Source organism: Betta splendens, chromosome 14 (genome assembly GCF_900634795.4).
Source record: "Betta splendens chromosome 14, fBetSpl5.4, whole genome shotgun sequence".
NCBI classification, from domain to species: Eukaryota; Metazoa; Chordata; class Actinopteri; order Anabantiformes; family Osphronemidae; genus Betta; species Betta splendens.
In genome coordinates, this window is record NC_040894.2 from 10,330,305 (window position 1) to 10,356,241 (window position 25,937).

A 25,937-nucleotide genomic window follows, 5' to 3' on the forward strand; every position below is an offset into this window, starting at 1 on the left:
ACACTGGAAGTTTATCTGTATGCCTCATAGCTACCGCATTGATGAAACCATATGGAAAAAGCCTCAAGCACAGAGAAAGTTACACACACTAATAATGAAAATGAGGGGAAAAAAAAGAACACCAATGTTTACTGCTAAATTCCATCATCACATAAATCACTTCAGCACACTAATAAACAGAAGTTTGCTTTATTTATGGAGAGAAACACATTTTGTCATAAAGACTTACATTTTGTTTGAGCCCACAGACCCAAATAGTCTATTTTTCGATGTTTTGGTCTATAAAAGCAATGCTTTCCATTCAGCGTGAATTACAACACTGCAGATTATTACAACACAAATTGACATTTCTCTTTATACATTGCAGACACAATAGTCTACTCAAACAGGAGATGCAAGACTACTTCAGGTAGGTGACCACTGCGTTTCTCCATCATAGAAAACACCCAAGCATGTGGTTAAAAATGTGTGACTGAACCTGAGTATTAAACTGTAAATATAGTATATGTACAGTCAGGGTTTAGATGCGCGTCCCTCTCGTTAAAGCAGTTTGCACACATTCTGTTCGACATCTGAACCGCATGGTAGCGCAAGCTGCTAGAAATCAAGGGATTCACAATGATCTGACCATAACATCTTGTGTGTGTCTGAACCATTTATAATAACAGTTACGTGTACACATGAAAATCACTTTGGTCTTGATTTTAGCCATTAACAACTGATTCGAAACCTATATTGACAATACTAGTCTTAACATCTCAATAACAGAACTTGTACAACCAGGGCTAAGATGATCAAATTACAATTGATGAATAATTCATTAGGAAAAGAAGTTATAATTCAACACACCTCTGCCTTTTGTCATCATTTAGGGGTAGTCATTAAATTAACTGGCAAACATACCAATAAAGTACATTTTTTTCAAAAGCTCTTTAACTCGAAAGAACATTTAACATCAAACACAAATCTGAGTAAGTGCTTTCACAGCTGTCATTTGCTTCAGTTCAAGATGACATCAACCGGCAACCAGAGATCAGCTCATACCAGACAGCAGTGCCCCTATTCTACCAGTTTTTAACCACCAGGCTAAACCCAGATTTGATTTAGGTGTTAATTTGCTCTTTACAGTTTTACCATGTGTAAAATACTTTCGTTCATTCAAATATAGGATTCATTGCATGACAACCCGTGTGTTGAATCACAGGAAAATATATTTGACAAAGCTACCCAAGAATAGCTTTGGCACGTTTTATTAGGCAAAATATATTCAAAAAATATCGAAATTCCCATTAAAATAGCATAAAGCAGACGTATCAGTTCAGAGAAATAGATGCACTCTTTGAAGGTGCACAAATACAACACAAGTATTTGAACAACTGAAGTAACTGTTACTCTTACATTTACAGATCGCTTTCTATATGTATACATGTGCCTATGTACAGAAAGGACAGAACGCTTACTGCTGTACACAGGGTATCTGTGCAGTTGTAGGTAGCACGTAAATGTCCCTGTAGATAACTACTGTACCCAGTAAGAAATAGTACATACCAATGGGCTACTCCCAGTGACACATGGTGTCACAAACATTATGGCATACATTTTTTTTTCTCCTTTATTTAAATAAAACTATTTTCATATTATACATTTCATATTGTGTTACATTCAAGGTATAGATACAATTTGTATCAACAAGCAAAAGTCAATTCTAGACATTTGTGGCTTAGTTGTTTGCGGCACTTACAAAGGGAAGGTGGGGACTAAGAATCACCGTGCTGGTTTAGTGTAAACCGTTTGGCACAGCAGTGGCTTGATAGACTGAGTCTTGTGCTGTGATACAATGGTTGTATTCTTGGTATGGAAGTAGTCTATGGCCCTTTTTAAACGTGGCGTTAATCTGGATGAATCCTATTAAACGAGACAAAACCAAAACATTTTAAAAAGGGGCAGTTTTCGATACTACCTTTCCTTTTTGTTGAGCAGCACTTTCAGCAACAGTCACATGGTTTTTAGTGTAATTTGTTCTATTACATTGTGCACTGAGTCAGAAATGGGATTGCTCAGCAGAATTAGTGGATAAAAATAAATCCGAAGTGTTTGTGGGACAATATTAATACATCCATGAATGTTTCTAGTGATTAGTCCTCTGTAAATCTATGATTGCTTTATGTCACTCATCACTAAATGAAGCCACTTGGTGGCTTTTTTGTTATTTAGTCAGGGCAATGGACTCTTCCATTGTTCTGGCTATGTACCAACAATCACAGAACGTCAAAATACTAGTTTAAATCTTAGTTTGGCAGCTCCATCAGTAATACTTCTGTGTTCTACTTAGTCTTAATCGGTGACAACGTTGACTACATTTAAGGATAAAAGGATAGCACGCAAACCTTTAGCCAAATGCCAGAAACAACCTTGACAGCAGCCTTGCAATCTGATTGTTTCACATGAAGAAACATTTAGGCAGTTTGTTTCACCTTCTCATGAACAGACAGCTGGCCGAAAGTGGCCTCGTCTTTTTTCATGAAAAAACAAAGTCAGCAAAGCCCAAAATTCATTTGGGCAGAACACATTCTTTTTTTTATTTAAATGTCTGTACATATACGTACCACGATTGTACCTAAACATTATAAAGAAATAGATATTTTTGAAGCACCACCAACGAGACAAAGTCAGGCTCACATAATTAGCCCTGTTAAAGAGTAATACCACTCAGTTTAAAAACTTCTCATTTTTTGTTTGTTATGTTATCTAAATACAACCTGATCAATCAGTTGCCATTTAGTAATCCGTTATCATAAACTAGCCCCTCTGCCATGTGTCTTAATTTATTCACAACTGGTCTGAGATTAAAGACCAAGGGGAAACACATTTGTTATGTAGCGAATTTGTGATAGAACAATACCAAACCCCGAATCCCAAAAATAAGTGGCATTTCCCTTTAAATGCACTCAAAGTGTGAACCTGCTATTAGAGTTGTCTTTACATGTTACAACCTCTGCTTGCTGATGGTGAGGATCAGTGTGCTTAGCCAAACCGATAGGACTGTGCCCTATTAGTTAATATTTACTGCAGACAACCCATAGGTTTGACCTAATGACCTGGAGAACCTAGATCCCCACCAATGGTTACATTTAAGGCTAATCAGCTGCCGGACAACAGATTTTAAGCAGGTTTTTAAAATCCATTTTTGATTCTGGATGTTGAATTACTTAAGATGCATCATGTAAAAGCACTCTAATAGTCCAATGTTTCTCAGTGTCAAGGTGCATAACGAGAATATACACAAAAAGTACAAAGTTTTGCAGTACCATCTTCATGTTTCAACTGTACATAACTGACTTACTACATGTTACATGTAGGATCTTCACTAAATTAATGACTACTAGATAAGAGTCTTGCCAGTAACCACTGGTTTTTGGCGGGTAAAGTCTGAAACTTTGAAAACAGAAAGCATCCTGAGAGCAATGTGCTGCAAGGCACAGCTAAACCCTTTCATGAGCCGTGGAGACTGGCTGCATTTATGCATACGGTACATCTATCTACTGTATTCAAGCAATTCAGCCACCTCCCAAAACCACACAAGAAATTTTATCTTCAACATGCTTTCCTGCATTCACTTCATTTGTTGATACAATTAATAAAACACCATACTCTACAAGATAGCACAAAATAAGTGGAATATTTACTTCACTCTCAAGACTAAGTGACACAGCCAGATTTTTATCATTTCATCTGACAAATCAGGTAAATACCCCGTTTGTTGCAGCGTTCTCTGTGCAAATGATTAAACTGATGGCTCTACTGATAACAGAGCATTTCTACCACTTCACCGAAGCCTATGAAATAAATTCTCAAAGCTTTCACTACATTTACATGCACATTAGAAACCATGTCAGAAATCAGATTATATTTCAATTAGCTGAAAGTGGACAACCCCATTTTAGACAGACAAGTCTTCGTGGAAGTGACATTTGACCCACTTCAAGTGTGGCCAATATGTTAAAAGGCCTGATTATTCATCAAAGCATTTAGAATCAGACTAGCCAAGGACATGTAAAAGTCATCTTTAAAACACTGCTTCTCAAAGCAAACTTGAAGGAGTCCATTAGTGTGTCTGAAACAAAGGTGGTCTGTATCAGCACAACAAATCAGCCAAATATATAAACAGGGAAATCCTGGACGCAGCTTCCAATAAACTCAAAATGGTACGGTACACCAGAGGAAACGATCCAAACACAGATGTTATTTTTACACTATAATCCAATCAAGCCTGTGAACCAAAATGTCAAGTTATGTAGAATACTGACATTATATAAATTCTTTTTTGGCATTATTTAGCAGCTTATAAATGACTTTGAAATAATGGCTTTTGTGTGATTATATGTACAGAAATATGTGCACAAATATACAAACAAGTCAAATCTCTTTTTGGCTTGCTTTGTGCACGGTCAAATTCTACCAAAATAGTAGCTTTGTTAAGTGAGGCTGAGAAAATATATCTCTTTAGATACTGAGATAGTGCTTTACATTTGAAAGTATGAGGCTTCAGTGACTGTGACGTCCATTGAAACCAATCAGACAATGACTAAAGCGTGAGGTCATTCAGATATAAGGCCATTAAATGTCATAGTTCATGCCGTGAGGTATGTACCTATCTCCCTCTTCCTTATCTGCAAAATAAATGCACAGAAAAGTCACAAGAATTATTTACAGCTGAGGCAGAACTAAACAAGGTTATTTATAGTTCCACTGCACCAGAAACACTTTAGATGCCTTTCATAACACATTCACAGGCCTGAACAAGATCTTCAAAAAATTTGTGGTGTACAAATGTTAAAGTATAGTTACAGCAGTAATATCACTAACACATCAGTAATTTAATATAATGCCAGTGGGGGGTTGGTCATTTCCTATCCTGATCCATGAAGTAAACTGCTTTTTGATCCACATAGCTACATTATCAAAAAAAATCAATGCTTGGGTTTGTTTTTTTCCTTTTATCTCCATTTAGTTTTTTTAGTGTGTGTGTGTGTGTTGTAAAATGTTTGAAGTAAAACCATTCAAATCAGAAGTATACACTAGCTGATTATTAGTAGGTAGACTAATTAATAATTTAGCCACATCTAATCTAAATCTTGTTAGAAAACCAGCTAACCATTGTAATCATGTAATCCCAAATTATATACCCAATATCAAAAAAAATAAATACATAGGGAAGTCAACATCAAACTAGCAAACTCTAAGACTGCAAGCAAATGCATCCACTTAGACTTCATTGATCTAGTTAACAGAAGCCAAGTGTGCTGCTGAAGTCACTTTGAGACCTCTGAGACCATCTAAATATTCTCCACCTGTAGCACATCATCACATCAAGACTAATCAGTGGTAGCTGTTGCATTTAATACCCTTTCTTCCTCCAGTATGTGGCAAATGTATTAAATGAATTAGACCTAGTTGGATGGCCAGGTTAGAACAGCCTTGTTTTGGTAAATGAAATTAGTTAGTGTACTTAGGTTTCATTTAAAAGAGCATCTTAGACAGTAGATTGAATATTGTTGCCTTAGCAGGAGTGAACTGCCATCACCTGTTAACAGATGCTGAGCTCATCAGTTTGATAGAGAAGCAGAATCATGTTATTAAAAAGTGGTAAGTGCACGAAGCATGATAATGAAATAATGTCTCCTAGGACGAGATGTTACTAGAAAAAAAAATACAAATGACACAGACACCTGAAAAAGTGCACATTGAGCGAAAAAATTATTGTGCAGCAAAAATACATTTGTTAAAAATATAAAATATTTGTTTTTCCAGAAACAAGTTAAAGTGGCATTATTTCATTTCATTTTTTTTACTTCTATATTGTTTATTTGTTTTATCAGCCTATTTAAAATCATTAAAGATGGAGGATTGTTAATATCCATATATAGTTCAAAAGTCAAGTGAGATGTGAAGTGACAATTAAAGTTGCCATATGTTAGGCTAAATATGCTGTAGAATTTAAAATCATGTTAGATAAAAGCTTCATTAGATAATAATGGGTATTGTGCCAAGTGGCTGTGACTCCTGCTCAGGTTGTATGACAAGTGTTATGAACTTCAGTAAGGTGTATAAACCGATTTACACTTCATATAAAAACATAGATTTCAAAAGGTTAAACATCTCACAAGTCGACTTAAAATGTATCAACCCTTCTTTTATGCTCATTACTTTGATCATGTTTGCTTTGTAAAATGTGACAGCCAGTTTTCACACCTGCTGATTAAAAAATAATTCACTTCTGCCTCCAATTGTTGTCTTCTCTCTTTCAAATGTTGCATGTGATAATCGCTCAGTGGCATGACCTCAGTTTTGTAACAATGACAGCAGCAAGTTGTTGTGGGTCTGTCAGATGAGGATTCTTCTCCATTACCGAGTGAACTACGTAAGCAGGAAAGATGTTACAAAGGTTCCGATATGTTTGGTACTGGTGGTCTGGGATGACATACCGCTCTTGGTGTTCGGCTGCAGATGGCATCTCCCATGGCAAGTTCCAGATTTGTTCCATTTTGTCGGGCATGCTGCGCACCATCACGCGTTCGCAACACGGCATCAGGCTGTTACTCAGAGGATATGAATGATATCCATAGGACTCATTACCACAGGGCAGAGGGTCCCAGCTTGCATGCTGCTCACGGCACAGTGGGGGCCGCCTCTGTCTCATTGGGTTACTATCATATAGCTTTGAATCTGATATGCTGTCCATACGAGTCATACCAAGAGAGCGCGTGGGCTGCGAGGACAAAGGTGGAAGGACATTCTGGCTTAAGGGATAGTCTCCGGGGCAGCTGGATCTGGCTCCCACTGCGACGTGCTGTATGTGTGGTGCTAGGTGAGCTCCAGATTGCTTACGTAGGCCCTGCTTGGGCTCTTCCGGTCCATAACTCTGAACTCTAGACAGCGCTTCATGGCGAAACCCGTGGGAGAATGTCTGCATCCTACCCTGTGCCGGCGACTGCTGCTGCCCCTTCATACTCTCCTCTAAGCTACCGTCTACAGAGCTTGGGTACAAGTCCCCAAAAGAGGAGAAGGAGTCGCTGTTTGAATGGCTGAGGCAGGATTCAGGGCAGTGGTTGGGATTTCGCTGATACACTCCATGCTCGTGCTCCATGCTACAGAAACTGTCGACATTATGCATGCTGCTCATGCTCATGTTTGAAAAATCACTGTGGAGTGAATAATATCCATGGTCGCTAACCGAGTCATACTTTGGGAACTGTTCACTATATGTAACAGAGGCGCCATGACTATTAGTAACTAAAATTGGAGGGTACTGTACACTAGACATGTGCTCCAGAGAACTGTGTGCAAACTGCAACGAACCTGGCACTGGGCTGCTGGCTGATCGTGTGTTCAAGGCCCCAGCTGCGTGACTCTTGGCAGGCTGCATCGTGGGCACACTGAGGGCAGACACAAGGGAAGGCACTGAATTCGTCTCAGACTTCCTCATAACGGACAGCGCCTCTGGAGGTTCACAGGCCACTGAACGAATGCTGGGGTCAGATTGACGTTTAGGTGCCACGCGCTTGGCCTCGGAGCTGCTCTCCCCCCTGGCAGCTGCTGGCCCGGAACCGCACTTCGCTAAAGCCCCCTCGCTCATCGTCTTCACTGCGGAGAGTTTAGCAAAAGCCCGTAATTCATCGGCCACGGATCGCTGCGGTTGGTTGACACGCTCTGGATGGTAGTACTTGCACTTATGTCCGTACGTGCATTTTTTCCCTTGAGAAAAACAAAAACAGATGATGTTAAGAAAATTAAAGAATAAAACACATCACTATACACACATGTGGCAGATAGAAAGAACTAACCATATGGGCAGGGCTGCTTCTTGTGCTCTGGAACAACAGGCCGTTTGCGGAGAAAGTTTTCTAAGCTGGGACCATGTCTTCCTAATGGATCATCAGGTGGCATAAACCTATGAAAACATTTTTAATAATATTAATTGTAAGCTTCACTATCACAGTATAGAGAATATAAAACAGTGATGAGGCTTCGTGTTTCTTACTTGTCGTTGACAAAGGAGTACATCAGGAGACGCTCTTCTATGAACTTCTTCCACTCAGGCTTCTCATTTTGCAAGTCCCTGTAGTTGTCGTTTGACACAATAATTCCATCAGAATCATAAGCCAGCTTCACTATGAAGCGATCATCATAGCACACCACCCTCCTGCCCTGAACTCGACGAGACGGGGTGAAAACAAGGATCTTCTCTTTTTCCAACTTGCGTAATATTTCTTGATCTGAAAGAAAAGGTATAAAGTATGTTTTAATGTTAATAAACAAAACAGCAAAATCCCATAATCAATATACTGTATACTGAGGTATTTTACCATTTAATACCTGCATAGATGCTTTTTATTCAAATATCATCAAATGGAACACACATTGACTACCTTAAAATCCATCTCCTACCTGTGATTAGGGCATCGGGCCTTGACTGTTCTTTCCTCCAGGCTGGAACAAACACAGTGATGTCTTTGTGTCCTTTCTCCCGAAACCATTCAACTGCAAGCTGGATTCCACGGCAGGAGAATACCTCTTTGTTTCCATGGCTGGAAAACATGATTATGTCATATAAGGTCAATCTAAAACTCGTGTAGGACATGAGTGCAATCTTTACAAAGCACAGAGCAATAAATTACCTCATCGCCACATTTGAGCCATCAATGACTATAGGTCTGAGGTTATCAAAGGTATCCACAGATTCTTCCTCCACCGACACTTCCGGACTAACAGTCTCTTTAACACATGGGGGCCGAGAGATTATAGTGGCCGTGCTGCTGCACGGTTGACTTTCAGGTTCGACCTTATTCCCAAGCCTCACTAGCTCAGCAAGAACGTCGTTGATTAAAGCTGCCGCCCCCAGCTTGCTGAGCACCGTCTCCACCTGCTCCCCCGAATAGCCCAACTTCAAGGCAAATTCCATCTTGGTCTGGTACTCCCTGTCGCTGGCAAGCTTGATCCCTGATCCTGCGCTGGTCTCATCCTCGCGAAGATCTTGCACAGTGCTGCTCTGGGAAAAACTGGGTCGGTCGAGGCATGGAGAGCGACAAAGCTGTCGATGGGGTTTCGTGACAGCCAGAGGCTCCCGCTTCTTACAGCTGCTGTTGTTCACCTGAACCTGCTGACGCTGCTGCTGCTCTTCCGACTCGCTCTCTGAGCTGCTCCCGTCCTCATCAGTGGCATGCTGGGCTTCGCCTGAGTCAATGTTCTCCTCCCTGCATGGGCGTTTTTCCATTTTGAGCTTCTCCACCATGGACCATGCTGTCATCACGTTCGTCTTGACACCTCAGACTTCCACCCCATGCTTCCTCACCTCCACCGCAACAAGGGACTCATACTTAGTGCTGAACTTTAGCGCTACAGGCTGTTTGTGTAGGGCCAAAGTAACAGTCTCTCCTATGTGAGCAGGCTGAATCCAACTATGTAATCCTAAAAGAAAACAAAGACAGAATTAGATGGACCAGTCATTTTACTTATTATCTATAGAGTTGCAGAAATACCTTGTGTACATCTATTTTTTGCGTTTCTGTGTCTGGGTGTTTTTTGTGCATGAATACATTTTCTGTGTACTGGATATTGTACATATTGTATGCAATGTCTGCCAAGTCTGCAGGCCATATTTTTGTGTGTCACGCCTTATTTGCACAAAATGTCATGCCAACAACTTCAAACCACAGAATCGGAGAAATCTGCAACCCGAGCTTGGGTTAAACCTGTAAGAGCATCACACACACACAAACTTGTTCCCCTATTTATGATTGTTTTTTTTGTTTTTTTTTTTACTGGAAATCACTAGAAGCAAGTGCTATGTCACTAATAAAGTCTCCACCTGACTTCTCTCTATTACAACAAGTGTGTTGTAAAATGAATACCTTCTTTATATACTGAGCTACAGGACTACGCTCACTTCTGTCAGTACAAAATATTATTGGTCTCACAAGCAACAGTGATGCCAGACAAACACGTGGTGGGTGCATGAGTTAACATAACCTGAGACAGTGTGGGCTGAACAGTGCATCCCTGTGCTTCCAGCCCTCTGAAAGACAGCCTCAATTGAACATTCCGTAGGGAATTAGGCTGTTTTTAATGGTAAAACACAGCAGGATTATGAAGAAGCCTGCAGTAGAAACACGCTCATCATATCCACACAGACATTGTTTTACACATGGACATTGTTAATCAAAATAACAATGTTACCAAGTGCATTAATGAACAGACTATACTTTCTCCAGTCTTGCAGAGAGTAGAATACAGCCAGCTTCAAGAGGCGCAGCCGATGGTGTGTGTTGCTTAGCAACACAGCCTTGTCATCAGCTAACTCCTTTTTACCAGTCACGACTAACACAAACACAGCTCATCATCTCTCTATGGCCAGTAAATGCGGAACATTTACAGCTACTATACAACTCTACACTAAAATTCTTGATGCAGCACATTTTGTAATAAAATTACTCACATGCTACGTTACGTGCTGGAAAAAACACAACCTTCAGTATCTCTTCTGTATTTCGGTATGTATGAAAGAAATGGTGACCTATGTATTTGAGATTCCTGCTTTTAGTTTTCAGGATCATTTAATTAAATAGCCAATATTATGTTACTGGCAATAACTTCAAGAGGGGATTGACATTGATGGAAAACACTTAACAACTTGACAGACATTTCAAGTGGCTTTCTATAAATAAAAAAAAACATGTGCATCGTTGGGACATGCTTTTGACTAATAAATCAGTATGACAAGAATGAAGAATAAACAAAGGTTTAAAAAAATAGAGTGATATAAAAAAGGTGTTGAGGCATTTCTGCAGAACCTAATGACACACAAATTACTAATGCTCACACGGTTCAGTGCTGATTAAGACATTTTATGACCACATCGTCACTACATGTTTGAGGTAGCAGAGTTCCTCCAGTTCTTTCCCATCCACCTCCGGATTCACAGGCTTAGACTCAGCAAGGCCTCCAGAATCTCTCAGCACATGCAGAGACTCGTGTAGTTCTGTTTCATAGCAACAAGTAAAGCAGATCCCTGAAGCCATCCTTTACATTGCTGACCGTCCATAGTATCCTATATGGAGGGGATTAACTGCACTAGTATCAGTAATGTTTTGCTTGTTAGAGCTCTTGAATTGAATAGTGGTGCTAAACATTGGCATGCAAATGTGATCCTACAGGCTCGTAACTGTGCCTGTGACATCTGCACCACTAGTCACTGACTAAGGTGAAGGTGGGTTATTTACTTCATTCTTGATGCTCTTATACTAGCTACTAACATGAAGCACAAATGCTGTATAAAAATGGTTCTGACATACAAGTTTAAAAAGTTCCATCAAATTTAAACTACAAATCTAAGACACAAATAAACACATGCTTCTGCAAAACGGATCATATTTCTTTATGCAAACTGAAGTGTGCATTTTCTTCGACCTTAGTTTCATTGTTGAGCATCGTCTTAGCAGGCAGCTGTCTGTGTCCGTTTGCTATGGAATCTTCTACATGGCAATTCTAACATTCCGTCAGGGAATAAAGTATCATATAAAAATCATTTCACTCGTATTCAAATTACAATTTTAGCCACATATGCCATCAGAGAAGCAAAGTGTGACAGGTCAAAATGCTCTTATTTATTCTAGTGTATAAGATAAGTCAGACTCTATGTTGACTAAAAGGTCATATGACCCAGCACACTATGAATATAGAACTAAAAACTACAATACAGATTTCATATCAATGAATTGATTATAAAATAAAACATTCATTAATAGGATCTAATGCAACCACTTGCTGCAGACCTTGTGCTATTCCTTTGGTTTGAACTTAAAACCATCCAGCGTCTACTTCTACCTGAAGTTCTTTTCACCCTTTCACTCATATGAACCTGTAGAAGTTGTTTACAAACGTCTCCAACTGAAACATTCTAGAAACTAGAAACAATTTTAATTTCAAAACTAAGCCTTGGGCAGAGAAAGCTCCTTTTTTAAGAATAGTCACGCTAGCTGTATCCTAACTACACGTAATAGCAAACTTAAACACTGCATCCATTCCAGTGACCGTGCAGGAAAACACCTGAACTGTAGAATTAGCAAACTCGAGTGGATCATTTGATTACATCCATCAGCTAAAGGGTGTCAGTACCAAGACTGAGGTGGTTGATATCATTAGCAACAGCATCACGAGTTGAGAGGAATGAAATGGATGAAGGTTAAATGACATGACAGTAAATAAATTATATACGTGCAAGGTCATTAATCCTAAAGCGTTACGACATTAATATCAGCTACTGCAAATGACTCACCTTTGTGGCTGAATTTGATTAGGGATAACTGGCGTGACACCCGCAGGCCCGGAGATACGGTTAGCATGCGCTAGCAAGCTAAACTAACGGTACTCAATCAGCTGGAGTCAACATTGTAGCATAAACGGTTTATCCTGATGGTCAGTGGCTAGAAAGCAATTAGACCGTTGTGATTTGAAGCTTACGCTCACCACCGAGCTTGTCAGGCAACCAAGCCCCCCGTCAGGCGTCAGTTAACGGTAACGTTAGCAAAGCTAGCCACTTAGCTAACATTCATGGATAACACCTAACTCAGGGACTCTAAATTAAACGTCGGATTGCTAATGTTAGTTAGCTTTAGCTGCTGAGCGTGTGCTAACATTTTTGCCGGAATACTACAACAACTTAAGATAAAGTTGACAACGAATGAATACATGAGACAGCGGCGAATGTACAGCAACACAACGCAACTCTCTGTCTATTCTGTCCGTAAATCACCGCCATCGTGTACTTCAAACAGTGCTCAGCTCACCTTGTTGCTGTCATCCTCCTTGCCTGTAACAGTTATGTTTTGCTGCCATTGGCGCTGTCGCAGTTTGGTCAGGGTTGCCAGATAACGCGAGGAAAACAAGTAACCAGCTGTGAAGGCACCGAGGTCATAAAACAGGTAAAAATCAATTTGCCTCCTCGGACTTTTATTCTATGTTAGGCATTAATAATATGACAATTTATCATAACGCTTGAAACTATAGAATACCTTTTTAACCACAACTTTATTAATTGAAAAGGATACAGGCACAGTCTGGCACACTATGGTAGTCACTTATATTTAACACAGCAAACATGTCAATGATTTTTAAAATGATTTTTAAACTACAGTAAACACTTGTGGGGCACCTCAGGTACTGTGTCATCTGAATTTGAACCAAATTAGGGAATCTCATGTATACGATCCCCACAAGAGGTTTCAGTGTTTCTTCTTTGGAAAAAAGGAAAATGGAAAAATGTCAATGTTTTATTATATTTATTTTAATAGTGTAAGGCAGTGTTCTATTGGGACATAACAGTAAGAAATCTAAAAAAAAAATAGTGTAGTGTAACATGTATGTAATTTTGAAATTATGGGGAAAAAACAACAATAAACAAAAAAATGTATAACCATTCAGAATACACTGTACAAATAGCTGAGAATATAAATACAAATCCTTTGTTAAATATTACACTATAAAAACTACATCATCTGATGTGATGATAACTTTTAAACACCATTAAATTCACAAAATGATGCAATAGTGAAAATACAGTTTCTCTTTTGACCTAGTGTTTCATCTTAAACTAAATCTAACTACTGTGATTCCACAAGCTGGCATACACAATTTCGCATATTACACAGCACAATCTCAGAATGGGACTGAGGAAAAACAACAGCCATAGTAAGGCCAAACAGCCCATCAGGCCACAAGTCAGACACCACATTGACACTTTCCTTGACCTTTCTCTTTTACAGAAACTATATTTTACAGCAGCATCAATGCCTTATATAAAGCACTTTTATACACAGATTAAATGCAGAGATTCATATCATTTAAATGAAATAACAAGAACCTTCAGTTGATTTGTACATCTGCTACAATTGCTTATTTTGTTCTGGCTGAGAAGAACTAGCTGTTAGCTATTGAAGGTTTAAGCAAAATACAGTTTGAGCTTAATGTATGTGAAATATATCCCATTAATGTATTGACTAATGTTTTTTTAAACATATCTTTGTTCTTCTCCAAGAGTTCGTATCTTGCTTGAAATTATGTAAACTAGCTAGATGCAAATTTAAGCAACATGAGAGGCCAACATCAACCTTGACTCGGCAATAGAGGCTGCAAAAGAAGCAGTACAAACAAACATAAGCTGCCACTTAAAGCATAATCACACGTTTCAAGACATGGTGAGCCCTGCCTGGCTGTGCTAAGAATTCAAGCTTGAGGAGACACCTATTACACAAAGGATAGCGAGGCTACATATAGGATATAGAATAAATTAGGATGTGATCATTTCTGATGCAAATTAAATAATTATGCACTTAAAAACCTCCTGCTGACAAATGTCTGCCACCTGCGTGATGCAAATATTACTGTACAAATCCTTTTACTTAAGCTGTGTTGTACCTGTCACAGCTCATCAGCAGATTCCACGTCAGTTTCATTTCAAATATGAATTTGTATACAATTCATTACAAAAACATTTCAAATGAATCAAGACATGACTGTAAAAGAAAAAGAAAACAATCTTTTAGATGCAACATAAATCACTCACTGTACTGCAAATGTACATGTGGCATCTAAATACCTACTGTGCGCGTAAGAGCTTTTTAGTTAAAGGTTGCCTCTGGTAGTTTGCTGCAAGCTATGATGCATGCAACGTCCCTGTGCGTTCTCGTTTCACTGACGATGGACATTTCATCCTTCGACATCCCTGTGCTGAGAGTACTCCCAGTGTGACAAATTCCTTCCCTACCCACCACTGGTCTGCTTTTATTACACTGATAAGGTGGCAAATTAACGGTAGCTTTACAAAAAACATCGTCAGTGTCATCCGAGACCTCCTCCCCCATTTCAGAATAAGCAAATGTGCCTTGAGGTGAACAAGCATCTGACTGCAAAGGAAGCTGACACGATTTGTTGCAATGGTCTGTATTCTGTGACATTACCTCAAAGGACAATGAGTCTGACCCACTGGAACAGAGATGCTGAGATTTAATGTTTGAGCAATTGCTGCTGGATGAAGCAGAAAATATTTTGTGTTTTACTTGGGTGTTGGGCTCTACTCTTTCAGCAATTTCCCTATCGGTCAGTGGAAGGCTTAAGGCCATTTCTGACCTTGTCTGCCACGATGCAGACATGAGCACATTCCTTCTGTAATGAGGTGAAGCATCTCGTTCAGAGGGTTTTTCAGTTTGAGGACAAGAAATGACAGCAGCTCTATATGTGTCAGACATCTTCAACTCAAGACTTTCTCTGTCTAGAGATCTGCTTCTCCTGTCTAGAGTCAGTGGATTAGGCATGTACTGGCTGACTCTTGTAAGGTCGAGGTGCCGTGGGAGACTAGCGACTGCCCATGTGTTACTGATCAGGTTCTGTTCATACAGGTCTAAAATCTGATAGTCACATTCAGCAAATGCATCTTTCTGCAAGTAGCTGTCTTCAAACTCCTGATAAGGCGGTGAAATGTCCTCCTCCAGTTCCATGTGAATCTCCTCATCGTATTCCCCCTCATTATGCATATCAACTACATCAAATGTGACTATAGTAGGTAAGGCCTCCATATTTGAAGTGAAGGCAGAGTTTGTCTCCAAATCATCCACGCTGTTGTTACTGAGCATCTTAGAATGTTTTGTGTAGTCCTCAAGTGCCTGTGAGAAACACACAGTATGCTCATCGTTCAACTCAGTGTTACAATCTGCAGGCTGAGCGTTGATATTCCTGTAGGGTAATGCCACAGGCTTGTTCTCCTCAAGGTGATGCTCTTTGGTTTCACAAAATGTTTCAAAATCTGGGTCAGATGTTTCTCCAAACAATATGCTACCATGCCTTTCGACACTGTCAGCATTTTTGGATTCTTCTCTTTTTTCAGTGGAATCAAGCACATTTCCCTTTTCATCAAGACCATCCTGTTCGGTATTACTCAAGTCATCATCTGACGCTTGTGGTTTTGAATTCAAATTACAGCTTTTATTCATGCCGACTTCCTGACGACTGACCATAATTTGTGCCGACTCTGAAGCTTTACAGCATGTTTTTGGAGACTCACCGAATTTATGAACTTGATAAAGTTCAGTACTTATTTGTAAACGATTCATCTCTGGGACAAAGGAATCTGACACATCTACTGCCTCACTTATATACTCACAATGATTTGACCCAGGTTGTTTTGATTTGTTTTCATAGTGCGGACTGATGAGACTCTCATCGGGAGCAAAGAGTTCATAGAGCGCATCTCCACTGTAACTATCGCGGGGTAATCGGTCGGTCCTCAGTCTATCACTCTTTTCCTGACTTTCGTCTGGTCCTGGGGTGGTTGAATCATAGTATCCCTCGTCGCTATTTGGAACAGATTCTTGATGCTCACTCTGAGGCGTTAACACGTCAGTAATTGAAGATGTGTCCATGCCACTGGCTTGCTGGGTACTGTTATTGTTCATATTATGAGCGCTTGTCAAATCAGCAGTAACATCTGTGTGGTCTTGATTGCAGGTGTAGCAGACATCTTCAGAAGCAGTATTTCCCCAGAAATCCTGAAGGCACTCCTCGTCTAAATCTTCAGGTGAGGCCATTTCTTCTCCCCCACCTTGATAAGTAAGATAACAAGAGGCCCTCTTTCCTCCGTTTCGGCTTCTTTCTCCAGAAACTGTGCTCTCTGTAATGCTGTCATCCTCTTGATCTGCAATAATGTCTCCACAGCCAGTGAGAGAATCAAAACTCTTTAATGATGCTACATCTCCAAAAATCTTGTTTAGCTGGTCTGATGAGCCAGCAGGTGTTTCGCACGTCAACAGAGGCTCTGATGTTGAGTGGAGTTTCAGACAAGGCTCACTGTGTCCTCTAGAGATCTCCTCATATTCACTGGAAACTTTAGCCATCAACTTCAGCTCTTCCATTTGATCAGCAAATATCTGATCATCAGGTCCAGACTTTGGACTTTCTGGCTGCATGCCCTCCTCTAATGCTACTGCATCAGCATCATTACATTCAGGTCCAATAGAAAAATCACACATAACATCTGCACAATCAGGCACATCCGGTTCAGATACCAGGCACTCTGTGACATACTGCTTTGTGCTGTCCTGGACAACAGGTACCTCTTTCTTGCAGGTACTAGACATGGTAACCATTTCTGTTTTATCAACATTTCTATAGTTTCTGTGATGCTTAAAACTACTAAAAAGACTCCTGAAGCCTTTTTTCTGCCGACCCAGGGTCAGGGATTTCTGGTCAACAGGAAGGTGAATAAATTCGTTTTGACAGCCACTGTGGAGTACCCCAGCACCGTCCCTCTGACTGTGGTACTCAAAATCTCCAGCTGAGGTGAACCTGTCCTCATCATGACCCACCTTACTTAGGCCATCATGGGTTCTGCTTTTGGTGAGTCCTTTCTTGGAGGACCACTTGTTCTGAGTTTTACTTTTTCCTCCAAAAAAACTTGGTAAAATGCAGATGCTTTTGCGAACGCCAAAAAACGTTAGTGCAGTCCTTCTAAACTTTCCAGACTTTTGAGATTTCACCGTCGTGTTCGCCGTGTCCGACTGAATCTCTGAGATTTCATCTGGGCCACGTGGAGAAAGCTCTTCAGAGGCCGAAGTTAACTCCTTCCCTTCACTTGGGAGGTTGTCTACGTTGCGAGAAGCCATGGCTAGCACGTTTATGAAAGCAGTCCAGCAGAAGGCATAGTAGGCTGGGATTCCAAATCCTCCATCTGATATGAGCCCTGTTTTAGAAGAGGCGAGACCAAAAACAGTCAATTATGAATTAAAATGAGCAGAATAGGAGGTTCTCAGTCTTTGGCTGAGCAAAATTACCATTAAATATAAATTGTATATGTATACAACTTATACAGTACCCAACTGAACTTACTGAAATCATAGCTGTATTATTTAACTCCTGCTAACTTTTAGCGTGTGTAAAATTTCTTAATGATTTTTTAATCCCCATTTAAGTCATTCTCAATTGCATTATCAATAGAAAGCTAACAAACCTAAGCAACCTGGTGCCACATTTCCTGAGGTCTTTGTCATATACAGCACATTAATTCTGACTGACTGGTTGCTTTGTTCGCAGCAACCGGTAACGTCCAAGCAGACTTTTCAAGTGCAGGGTCCTGTTAGAGGTGTGCATTTGGGCTGCGTAGTGTTTATTATTGGGTGGTATTTTTTAAGACGTAGAGGATCGTAGCTAAAGTTGAATTGGTATAAGTAGTAAACAGCATTGGCTCAACCATATGGCGCCTGCGTAGCTAGCTGAGCAATAAAGTAAACAAACTTACCAAATGAAGCCAAAGCCCTGCAGCACGGGGCAGTGGACGAACCCAGCTCCCAGTGCGAGCCTGTGGTCGGGCTAACTCGGCTGTAACTCCAGCGTGCCGCTACGAACCAGAGCCGAACCCAGAGCTTTGTCCACTAACGCTCCTATTGGTCTCCAGCCTTTAGCTAGCTTCGGGGCTAACGACGGCGACCCCAATCACCAGTGTGTCCCACAGTTTGTGACTGTAATGCGAGCATGGCAGTTGCTAACCGTGCGTAACGTTACACCACGTCGCAGCAAGATGGGCTAAAAATCCCGCACGTGCCGAAGAGACGCGTTAGTTGATCGAGCTGGTTGATCCGCGCGCGCCGTGCTCGCTTGGAAAGCCGCGAACAGCCCGGCGTTCAGGTCCGGGGCTCCTCTCCTCTCACTTCTCAGGCAATTTTCCCAAATCCCCTCTCGTGACTCTCGTCGCACGTTAGTGACGCAACACGTGTGTAACTCACAGATACACAGATAGTACCAGCAGTCCCCACACGGATTTTTTAAATTATATCCATTCCTACAACAATAAGAAAACGATCGTCATTCAGATTTTTATTTAGACGATTGATATTTGCATAATAAATATTTCTGATCTTTTTAGCAACTTGAATGTTTTCCTGAGCTGTTACTGTTGGAGAGCAGATAATACTACACTCTTGGTAATATTGAATAAAGTAAATAAAATGAATGAAGCATTTAACATATTAAATTGAAAAATATACATAGACAAAAGGGATGGCTAATTATTCTTCAAGCTAAAGCTCAGACAGGCTTTTTACAAGAGCTGAAATGAATAAATGAGGTATTATTTACATGGCCACTTAATGTGATAGTGTAGATACTTTGGCAAAAGTAAAAAGAGGCTTCACACAGTCAGCGTGGACAGAGAAGGTTCTGGAATTTGTTCAGAAGTAATTTGATGTGATTCCATGTAACACACACTACCAGAATTAGACAATTGCTGTTCATAATACTAAATAAGGAAGAGACACATTTAACAAAAAGATTTTATCATTAAAATATTTTCTTCTTTCAGTTAAAATTTCATTACATCTATTTACAGAACGTTTTAACATTTTCTTTACAATTTAGGTGTGGGATTTACTTAAAAGCTCTGGTAAAACCTAATGCTACATTAAAGGATTTAAATTAGTTTTACAGTGCAATTTGTGTTTCCTCCCTGCAACCAAGCATTTCACTGCTCATTTAGTCCTTCACCCTTATCTCAATGCTTTTCAAAGGTTTTGAAAGTGCTTTTTATTTGCACCTGCTGGTGTTATTGTTGGTCTTCTTAGAACCAAGAGTGCATCATATCTTCTTTCACTTCATTTCATGTTTGTGTCGAACATCCGTCCACTCCATTTTGGTGTTTTGTAACGCCTGGGTCTTCTTCTCGTCCACCTGAACGTAGTCAACTCTGTGCTCATCAGACAGAAAAGGCTTCTGCTAGACACGGAGAGGAAAAGATGAGTGATGTTGCAGAGAAGAGATTTCACTTGAATAGCGACATTATTATTATATCAGTATTTCTATACAGTAAATCTGATTGAAATATACCTTCTGCACAGGAGATGGAGATGCAGAATTGAAGTCCAGTGACAAATAGTCAAGACAAGAGATTCTTGGCCATGATTGAACTCCTGCTCCCTGTAAGAATTCAAGAACTTAATGTTCTCCTTATGCATGTAACATGTACACAATACTCTCTGTGCATTGAAAGGAACACAAAATACACATCTTAAACTGTATTTGCTATTCTTTTGTCTTTGTTTTGTAATTGTGTTTTCCTTTTTTTTACCATTGGAGAGCAATTAGGGTCGTCGTCCATTGAACTGTCTGTGTTCGCTGACAAGCTGCAATTACACAAAAAGGGAGTTTTTATATCCTATTGGCCATAAATACATTATGTGACAATTAAAAGTGAAAAGATAAAAAATATAAAATAAATAAATAAATATAAATAATAAATAAAAATATAAAAATTATTTTAACTTGTATTCAATTTAAAAATATAGTAACCTAGGTGGTTTTACAACTTCTGCCATACTTAAAATACAACATTGTTATGGCCGTAATTGCAGTTATATCATATTTATGTATAAGTGTATGAAGTATAGACTCTTTAGAGTTTCTCTCACCATGATTCGATCATTGATCTGCACAAAGGAAGATGTGTGGGACATTCTGTGATCGTAGAAAGGCCTCTCAGGTCAAGAGGAGGAGGTCGAGCTGTGAACCAGGAAAAGACCAAATAGTTACCCCACTTCTCTTAATGTTGTGGAAACAGGCAGGGAGAGAGTAATGGGAGTGTTTCTGATATCTGTTTTATTATTAAGAGCAATAACACAAAAATGATGTACGTTTTACTTCATCTGTTTAACCTGTTTGTCACATATTAAGCGATAGACACCCAAGCAAATGTGCTAAAGCAGTGGATCAAGGCAGTAATGACTCTCACCTCTCCTCAGACGAGGCTTTAGGTGTCGATGAATTGGAGGTGGTGCGACGTCTCTAAGTTGACACATTAGTGGACTGAGAGCTGTGGAAGACTCATCGTTGTAGTTTGGATTGAGAAAGCTGAAAGACCTGGGGCTCATGGGGATGTAACCGTCGCACTCGACAGTGGAAACAGTGGGAGAAGGGGAAGCCATGGGGACGTATGACTCATCCTGGTAGCTCTGAATCTGAGTGGTATTTAAACGAGGCTGCTGAAAAACAAAGGTTCCTGAGATCAAACACTTAAAGTATGTTACCATTAATGATGCAGATGTGCAGCAGCTATTTAAAGTAAATTGTGAAAAGAAACATTGATTTTGTCAAATATACAGAGTAACAAAACCTGACACACAAGCACACTCAGCTCTGTGGAAAGCAGCCTCACAGTGGTTAGTTTGTTCTGTTTTTGTCTAATTTATGTCATAAAATGCTTGAGAATGAGCTTGAATGTTTGGTTTGTTTGTTGATTCTCACCAAATTGAGACTCTGCCTTCTGTTCCTCGTCAACCTGAAATCAGCATCTGCTAAACAAAAAGTTAATCTTGTCAGCTGTTGGCTCACATTCTGTTCTACCTCAGTCACACCAGGTCTGTGATTCATCTTTTCCCATCATGCCCACTGTACATGACACAGCTTTCCCGTACGGACCCATGCCTACCTGTTCTGAAATGGTCCAGGTCTGACAACGAGATCCTCCTGTTGAACAACGCAGTGTGGCTGGAGAGATGGTGTTCGCTCTGTGCCCTCAGCCTGTGAGCCCCACCGTCGCTTAGCTGCTCTGACAGGTGATTAGGCTTCGGTGGCAGCGGGGGAGGCGTTTGCCCGTCGCTCATGGCCTCAAACGGGGCAGAAGAGTAGGGTTTGTCAAACTGGAAGACGTTCGTGGCGCAGTGAAGCAGCGGAGACGACGAGGACGACGGCAGAACCACGGAGGTGCACGGGGCGCTGAAGGGAGGGTTGGCCGGCCTCCCGTGAGGGAGGAGAGAGGGGCTGGGGCAGGCGTGGCCGAGGGAGGGCGGCGAGGCATCTGCGCGAAGGGGCGAGGGCGCCGCGTCCTTGAAACCGTCCTCTGACGCCTTTCGCTCCAGGGAGATCTCAGAGTTCGAAAAGCTGTCGCGTCTACAGATAAAGGAAGAATGCAAACACGCTCAACACAAAGCATGACTTCATCTCGCCGGAGTCGGCGGTTCGTGAACAGCTGTACGCACCTCGCGGTGCTCACGCTGCCCGTCTCACACTGGGACAGGAACAGGTAGTCCTGCGGGCCACTGGAGCCCTGCTGGCTGGACACAGACGCCCGGTCCGAACTGTCGGGGGACAGCTGCACAGAGTTGGGTGTGTGAGGAAAGCCCTCCTCTGAGCCTTCTGTTGAGAGCACGGGGAGAGCGACAGAGTGTAGTAGTTGAACTGATCCAGCCACTGAGGCCTGATAAGCAAACTGCTTTGTTTCACATGCATTTTCTTCTGTTTACACTATGGTAAATGGAGCAGGACACTGGAATCAGACACTCTCGCTTCCCTCCTTCGTTTATATAGTCCTCATCTTTTAGTCAGCTTGGCACTTGTTTAGAAATTTGTTTCATTCCACTTCACTCAAGGCCACCGAGTCGAGGCCGCTCTTTCAGAACCATGTAGTGTAAAAAGCAATCCAAAAGTCTTGGCGTGTTCTCCTGAAACATTTGCTAGCGCTAATAGATGTCTCTGTTCGCCTGCGCCTACAGAACAACCTTTTATATTCCTCTGCAAAAGTGATGAGACGCCATCTCAAAGGTCCCACTCGGTGTGTGAACCCTGATGCAGGCAGCATTTGATCCGTGCAGTGTGTGTAATATTAACATTTGTGCAATGTTGTGCATGTTTTGCATCACAACCAGCTTGAACGCTAACTTGACTGCGCGTTTTTCTGAGAGCATATCTGATTTATGGTAACATGCAGAGAAGCATATCAGCAACTCTGCGCCGTTGCTCTATCTCCTTCACACAGACGACCGTGTTCCAACAGAACGTCTCAACGTCTGGAATTACACGTTTGAGGCAAACGTAAAAGAGAACATTCATAGATAAACAGTGGTCAGATTACAGTCGACCACTAAAAGGCAGAAAGCTACATTATATTTTTATTCAGAATGTTAAAATGTGAAAGATACAAGAATTTGACCATTTGTGTGTTTGTTCCCTCCCTTTTGATTTGCTGCATGACAGCTGCATGATGCTTTAACTCTATAAGCATATCACTTCATGATAACGTGTGGTCATGCTTTGACTTCCCGTCAGTACACCGCTAACACCAGTGCCCAGACCGCAAAACCAAGTCATTCCAATAAAGTTGTGCACAAAATTTTAGCAAAAATAGATAATGTCAACACAGTAAAACGGTAAAATGTGGCCGTTGTTTACGTGTGTTTGTTGTTGTTGTGTCTGGCATAAGACAAGGCACATGTGACTTATATCAGTGGTGACATGCTGGGTGATGGTGCGTGGGCTAATAGAGAAGTTACAGAGAAATGTATCAGGCTGTTGTAATCTGCCAGACCTAAAGGCGTAGACAGACGTAATATCCAGTGTCAGTTCTTGTTCTTGGTGCATTCTTTTCATTTTCATCCTTTGATTTGGAATCCGTTTGTATAACACTTAGATAAGGGCGGATTCGGATCTGACAGGAATGTATTTAGGTTAGAACACAAATCCAAACCCACGTGGGCACACAGCAGTTATAGCTGCACTACAGATGTGGAGCACTTCAATATGTGAATTCTTAGAAATGTAAGTAATGATATAATCCTAGAAAATGATGCAACTCACCAAATGTTTCTCACATTTACCCATTTAGTCTACCAACCTCACACTTACTGAACTAATGTGTGATGTTTTTTTTACCCAAGCCAGAGTTAAAAACTATGTACCTCCATTTCAAGCTTGACTTTATGACATAAAATGTGAATCTGGAGTTGATGCGGCTTCTTTCTGTGTGTTTACCTGCGTCCTCCAGGTTTCCAAAGTGGCAAATCTGACTGATGCCGCTGATCCAGCTGTTCATCTCCTCCTCAGTGTTGGCCACCAGGTAAAAAATGCGAGATGAGGTCTTCACCACAAACAGGTGCTTCCCATTGAAGTCTCGCTTTATTCTGAGCTGCCCATTCAGCATTTCCACCTCACACTCTTTCAAGTCAATGGTGCGGATGGGCTTTTTGGAGCTCTTACTTTGATAGTACTCCAGTACATCAGGGTTACCGCTCATGCGTCCTCTCCGAAGCACAAACCATCGTCTCCTCCAGGCCTGAGGAACAAACACACAGTTCCAGTAACTGTTGACTTCCCCCTGATTAAAGCACACTCCTTTATAATTCTCAAAATAATTGGGAATTAGATCACAGCAACAGCTAACGTGGCATCTTTAATCTGAGGTTTGTGCTTTTGATATGGTCACAAAGCGGAACCTCGGCTCCTAATTTCCCAGAAGTGCATAAAAAGAGGAAGCTCACTGTACTTAGCAGAAAATGTCTAAAGCAACGAAAGAAGTATTTATACACTGCAAGGCCACTGTCGAATTCTGACGCCTTACTTAAAAATCAGTACTGAAACTGTTACTGGTTATTTATACTATCGGCACAGACCTACTTGTAATATGTGACGGCCAAGCCAACAATAAGTGCAGGCCTGGAAGCCGGTCCAATGACAGAATATATGAAATTACTGAAAATATTCAAAAGTAATATAAGTTGAATTTTTACAAATGACTCCTGCTGCTCACACATGGTTTTGTGGCTTCGTGAACATTCTCAGGTCTCTGGCGATATGAAACAAACACTTTTTTTCTGGTTGTGGGTGATCCGTCTCCTGCAAGTCAGTTGGTTATTTTTTGTGTGTGCGTAGCAGGAAATGGTTAGAAACACAGCACTTACTCCCAGTAACACATCAAGTTTACGAGGAAACCGTAACTGTGGCCATCGAAGCTTAATGATGAGTTTAAAACCTGGAAAAAACCTGCACAAACAGGTGAATCTAATACATATTCAAAAAATATGTAAACACGGAGGTGTTGAGGAGGTTTCACCTTTTTCACAAAGGTGAAATTTTAGTTTACACTGAAGATGTAGGTCAATTACGATTAATGTGGGATGGTAGACTCAGAACAGAAGACCTTGATTTTAGGTCGTTTTTTAAAATTTCCAAGGACGATAACACGTCACACACAATAACACACGATAGCACAAGATTCTATAACGCAAGCGCAAAGATGTCACTACTGCATCAATATTACAATATTATTAATCCAGACTATTAGGCCTGCGTCTGTTAGTGTCCAGAAAGACAAACTGTGTGACAGTGAGACACTGGAGGCGAAGCAGCTGATCTGAATTCAGGCGTCTGTTTACACTTGTATTTGTCCTACTGTGACATGTTAAATGTTTCTGTGAAAACAGGTCATACATGCACAGCAACATTTGCAAAACTTTAGTTTTTAAATATTTTTTTTGTTTAATTCTTTAGCTGTTTGGAATTGAAGTTATTTGTTGAGTCTGTATATAATAGGACAAATATGTTTCCTGAAAAGTTGCAGTGAAAACGTAAACAATGCTATAAAAACACTATATTATAACAGTAGAACTTTTCTAATGGGGTCCAACTTCTTCCTTCCGTTCACAACACACTGTCCTGTCAGTGTGATGTGAACAGAAGGGCAGAAAGTGGAAATGCAACAGCAAGTTGCTCAGAAAGAAACTGAAGGGAAACCTAGAGGACCTGGAGCCTAAGTCAGCACAACAGCCTCTAAACAAACACGCCGTGAGCTCAGAACGCTGAGCCGTGACGTCTTCCTGTAGCGCGTGCTTCATCTTTTCTTGATAACATTACACAGAGATTAATTTTAACCAGGTAATTGACATTTCCATAATGGCATGTGTCCGTCCCTCGCATTTGAATGGTGAAGCCGATGATTTACCTGCCTTCACTTTGTTCCCTGCTGTTAGCAGGATTTGCATGGTGTGCAAAAATAAGTTTCTACTTCCCGCCCCCATGCCCCCCCCGACCCCATCACCACACAGGCACACGTCCACCCACCCTTTCCTTGCACT

General features: G+C 40.8%; 3 protein-coding genes and 1 long non-coding RNA gene across 10 annotated transcripts in view; 1 reads left to right on the plus strand and 3 right to left on the minus strand.

Moving 5' to 3' along the window:
* Positions 1-173: 173 nt before the first annotated feature.
* zc3h12b (zinc finger CCCH-type containing 12B) lies at positions 174-12,975 on the minus strand. Of its 2 annotated transcripts, none has more exons than XM_029173995.3 (6): positions 12,846-12,975; positions 8,679-9,468; positions 8,449-8,588; positions 8,042-8,276; positions 7,845-7,951; positions 174-7,755 (listed from the first exon to the last, which is right to left on the minus strand). In XM_029173995.3, the coding sequence occupies exons 2-6, from the start codon at positions 9,305-9,307 to the stop codon at positions 6,329-6,331; spliced, it is 2,538 nt and encodes an 845-aa protein (XP_029029828.1). In that variant the 5' UTR covers positions 9,308-9,468; positions 12,846-12,975; the 3' UTR covers positions 174-6,328. The 2 variants fall into 2 exon arrangements, with proteins under 2 accessions (XP_029029828.1, XP_055358154.1); XM_055502179.1 differs by lacking the exon at positions 12,846-12,975 and adding an exon at positions 12,335-12,474.
* On the plus strand, positions 12,635-23,980 carry LOC114869625 (uncharacterized). The gene is made up of 4 exons (XR_008692494.1): positions 12,635-12,764; positions 12,878-12,980; positions 16,558-16,627; positions 23,852-23,980. It is a non-coding gene; the product is annotated as an uncharacterized LOC114869625 (long non-coding RNA).
* Positions 13,321-18,788, minus strand: LOC114869618 (APC membrane recruitment protein 1-like). The gene is made up of 2 exons (XM_029173992.3): positions 18,344-18,788; positions 13,321-17,788 (listed from the first exon to the last, which is right to left on the minus strand). The coding sequence occupies exon 2, from the start codon at positions 17,709-17,711 to the stop codon at positions 14,676-14,678; it is 3,036 nt and encodes a 1,011-aa protein (XP_029029825.1). The 5' UTR covers positions 17,712-17,788; positions 18,344-18,788; the 3' UTR covers positions 13,321-14,675.
* The window catches only part of gab3 (GRB2 associated binding protein 3), a 9,157-nt gene continuing 2,154 nt past the window's right edge, over positions 18,935-25,937 (minus strand). The window contains exons 2-10 of one of the 6 annotated variants that reach the window (XM_055502183.1): positions 23,839-24,139; positions 22,071-22,227; positions 21,521-21,981; positions 21,337-21,383; positions 20,825-21,071; positions 20,505-20,595; positions 20,165-20,219; positions 19,924-20,013; positions 18,935-19,812 (exon numbers count right to left, since the gene is read on the minus strand). In XM_055502183.1, coding sequence (XP_055358158.1) covers positions 19,687-19,812; positions 19,924-20,013; positions 20,165-20,219; positions 20,505-20,595; positions 20,825-21,071; positions 21,337-21,383; positions 21,521-21,981; positions 22,071-22,227; positions 23,839-24,139 — 1,575 coding nt within the window. In that variant the 3' untranslated portion in view covers positions 18,935-19,686. Of the gene's footprint in view, positions 19,813-19,923; positions 20,014-20,164; positions 20,220-20,504; positions 20,596-20,824; positions 21,075-21,336; positions 21,387-21,520; positions 21,982-22,070; positions 22,228-23,838; positions 24,140-25,937 lie in introns of all 6 variants that reach the window. The other 5 variants (XM_055502182.1, XM_029174008.3, XM_029174006.3 and 2 more) reach the window with 5 other exon arrangements.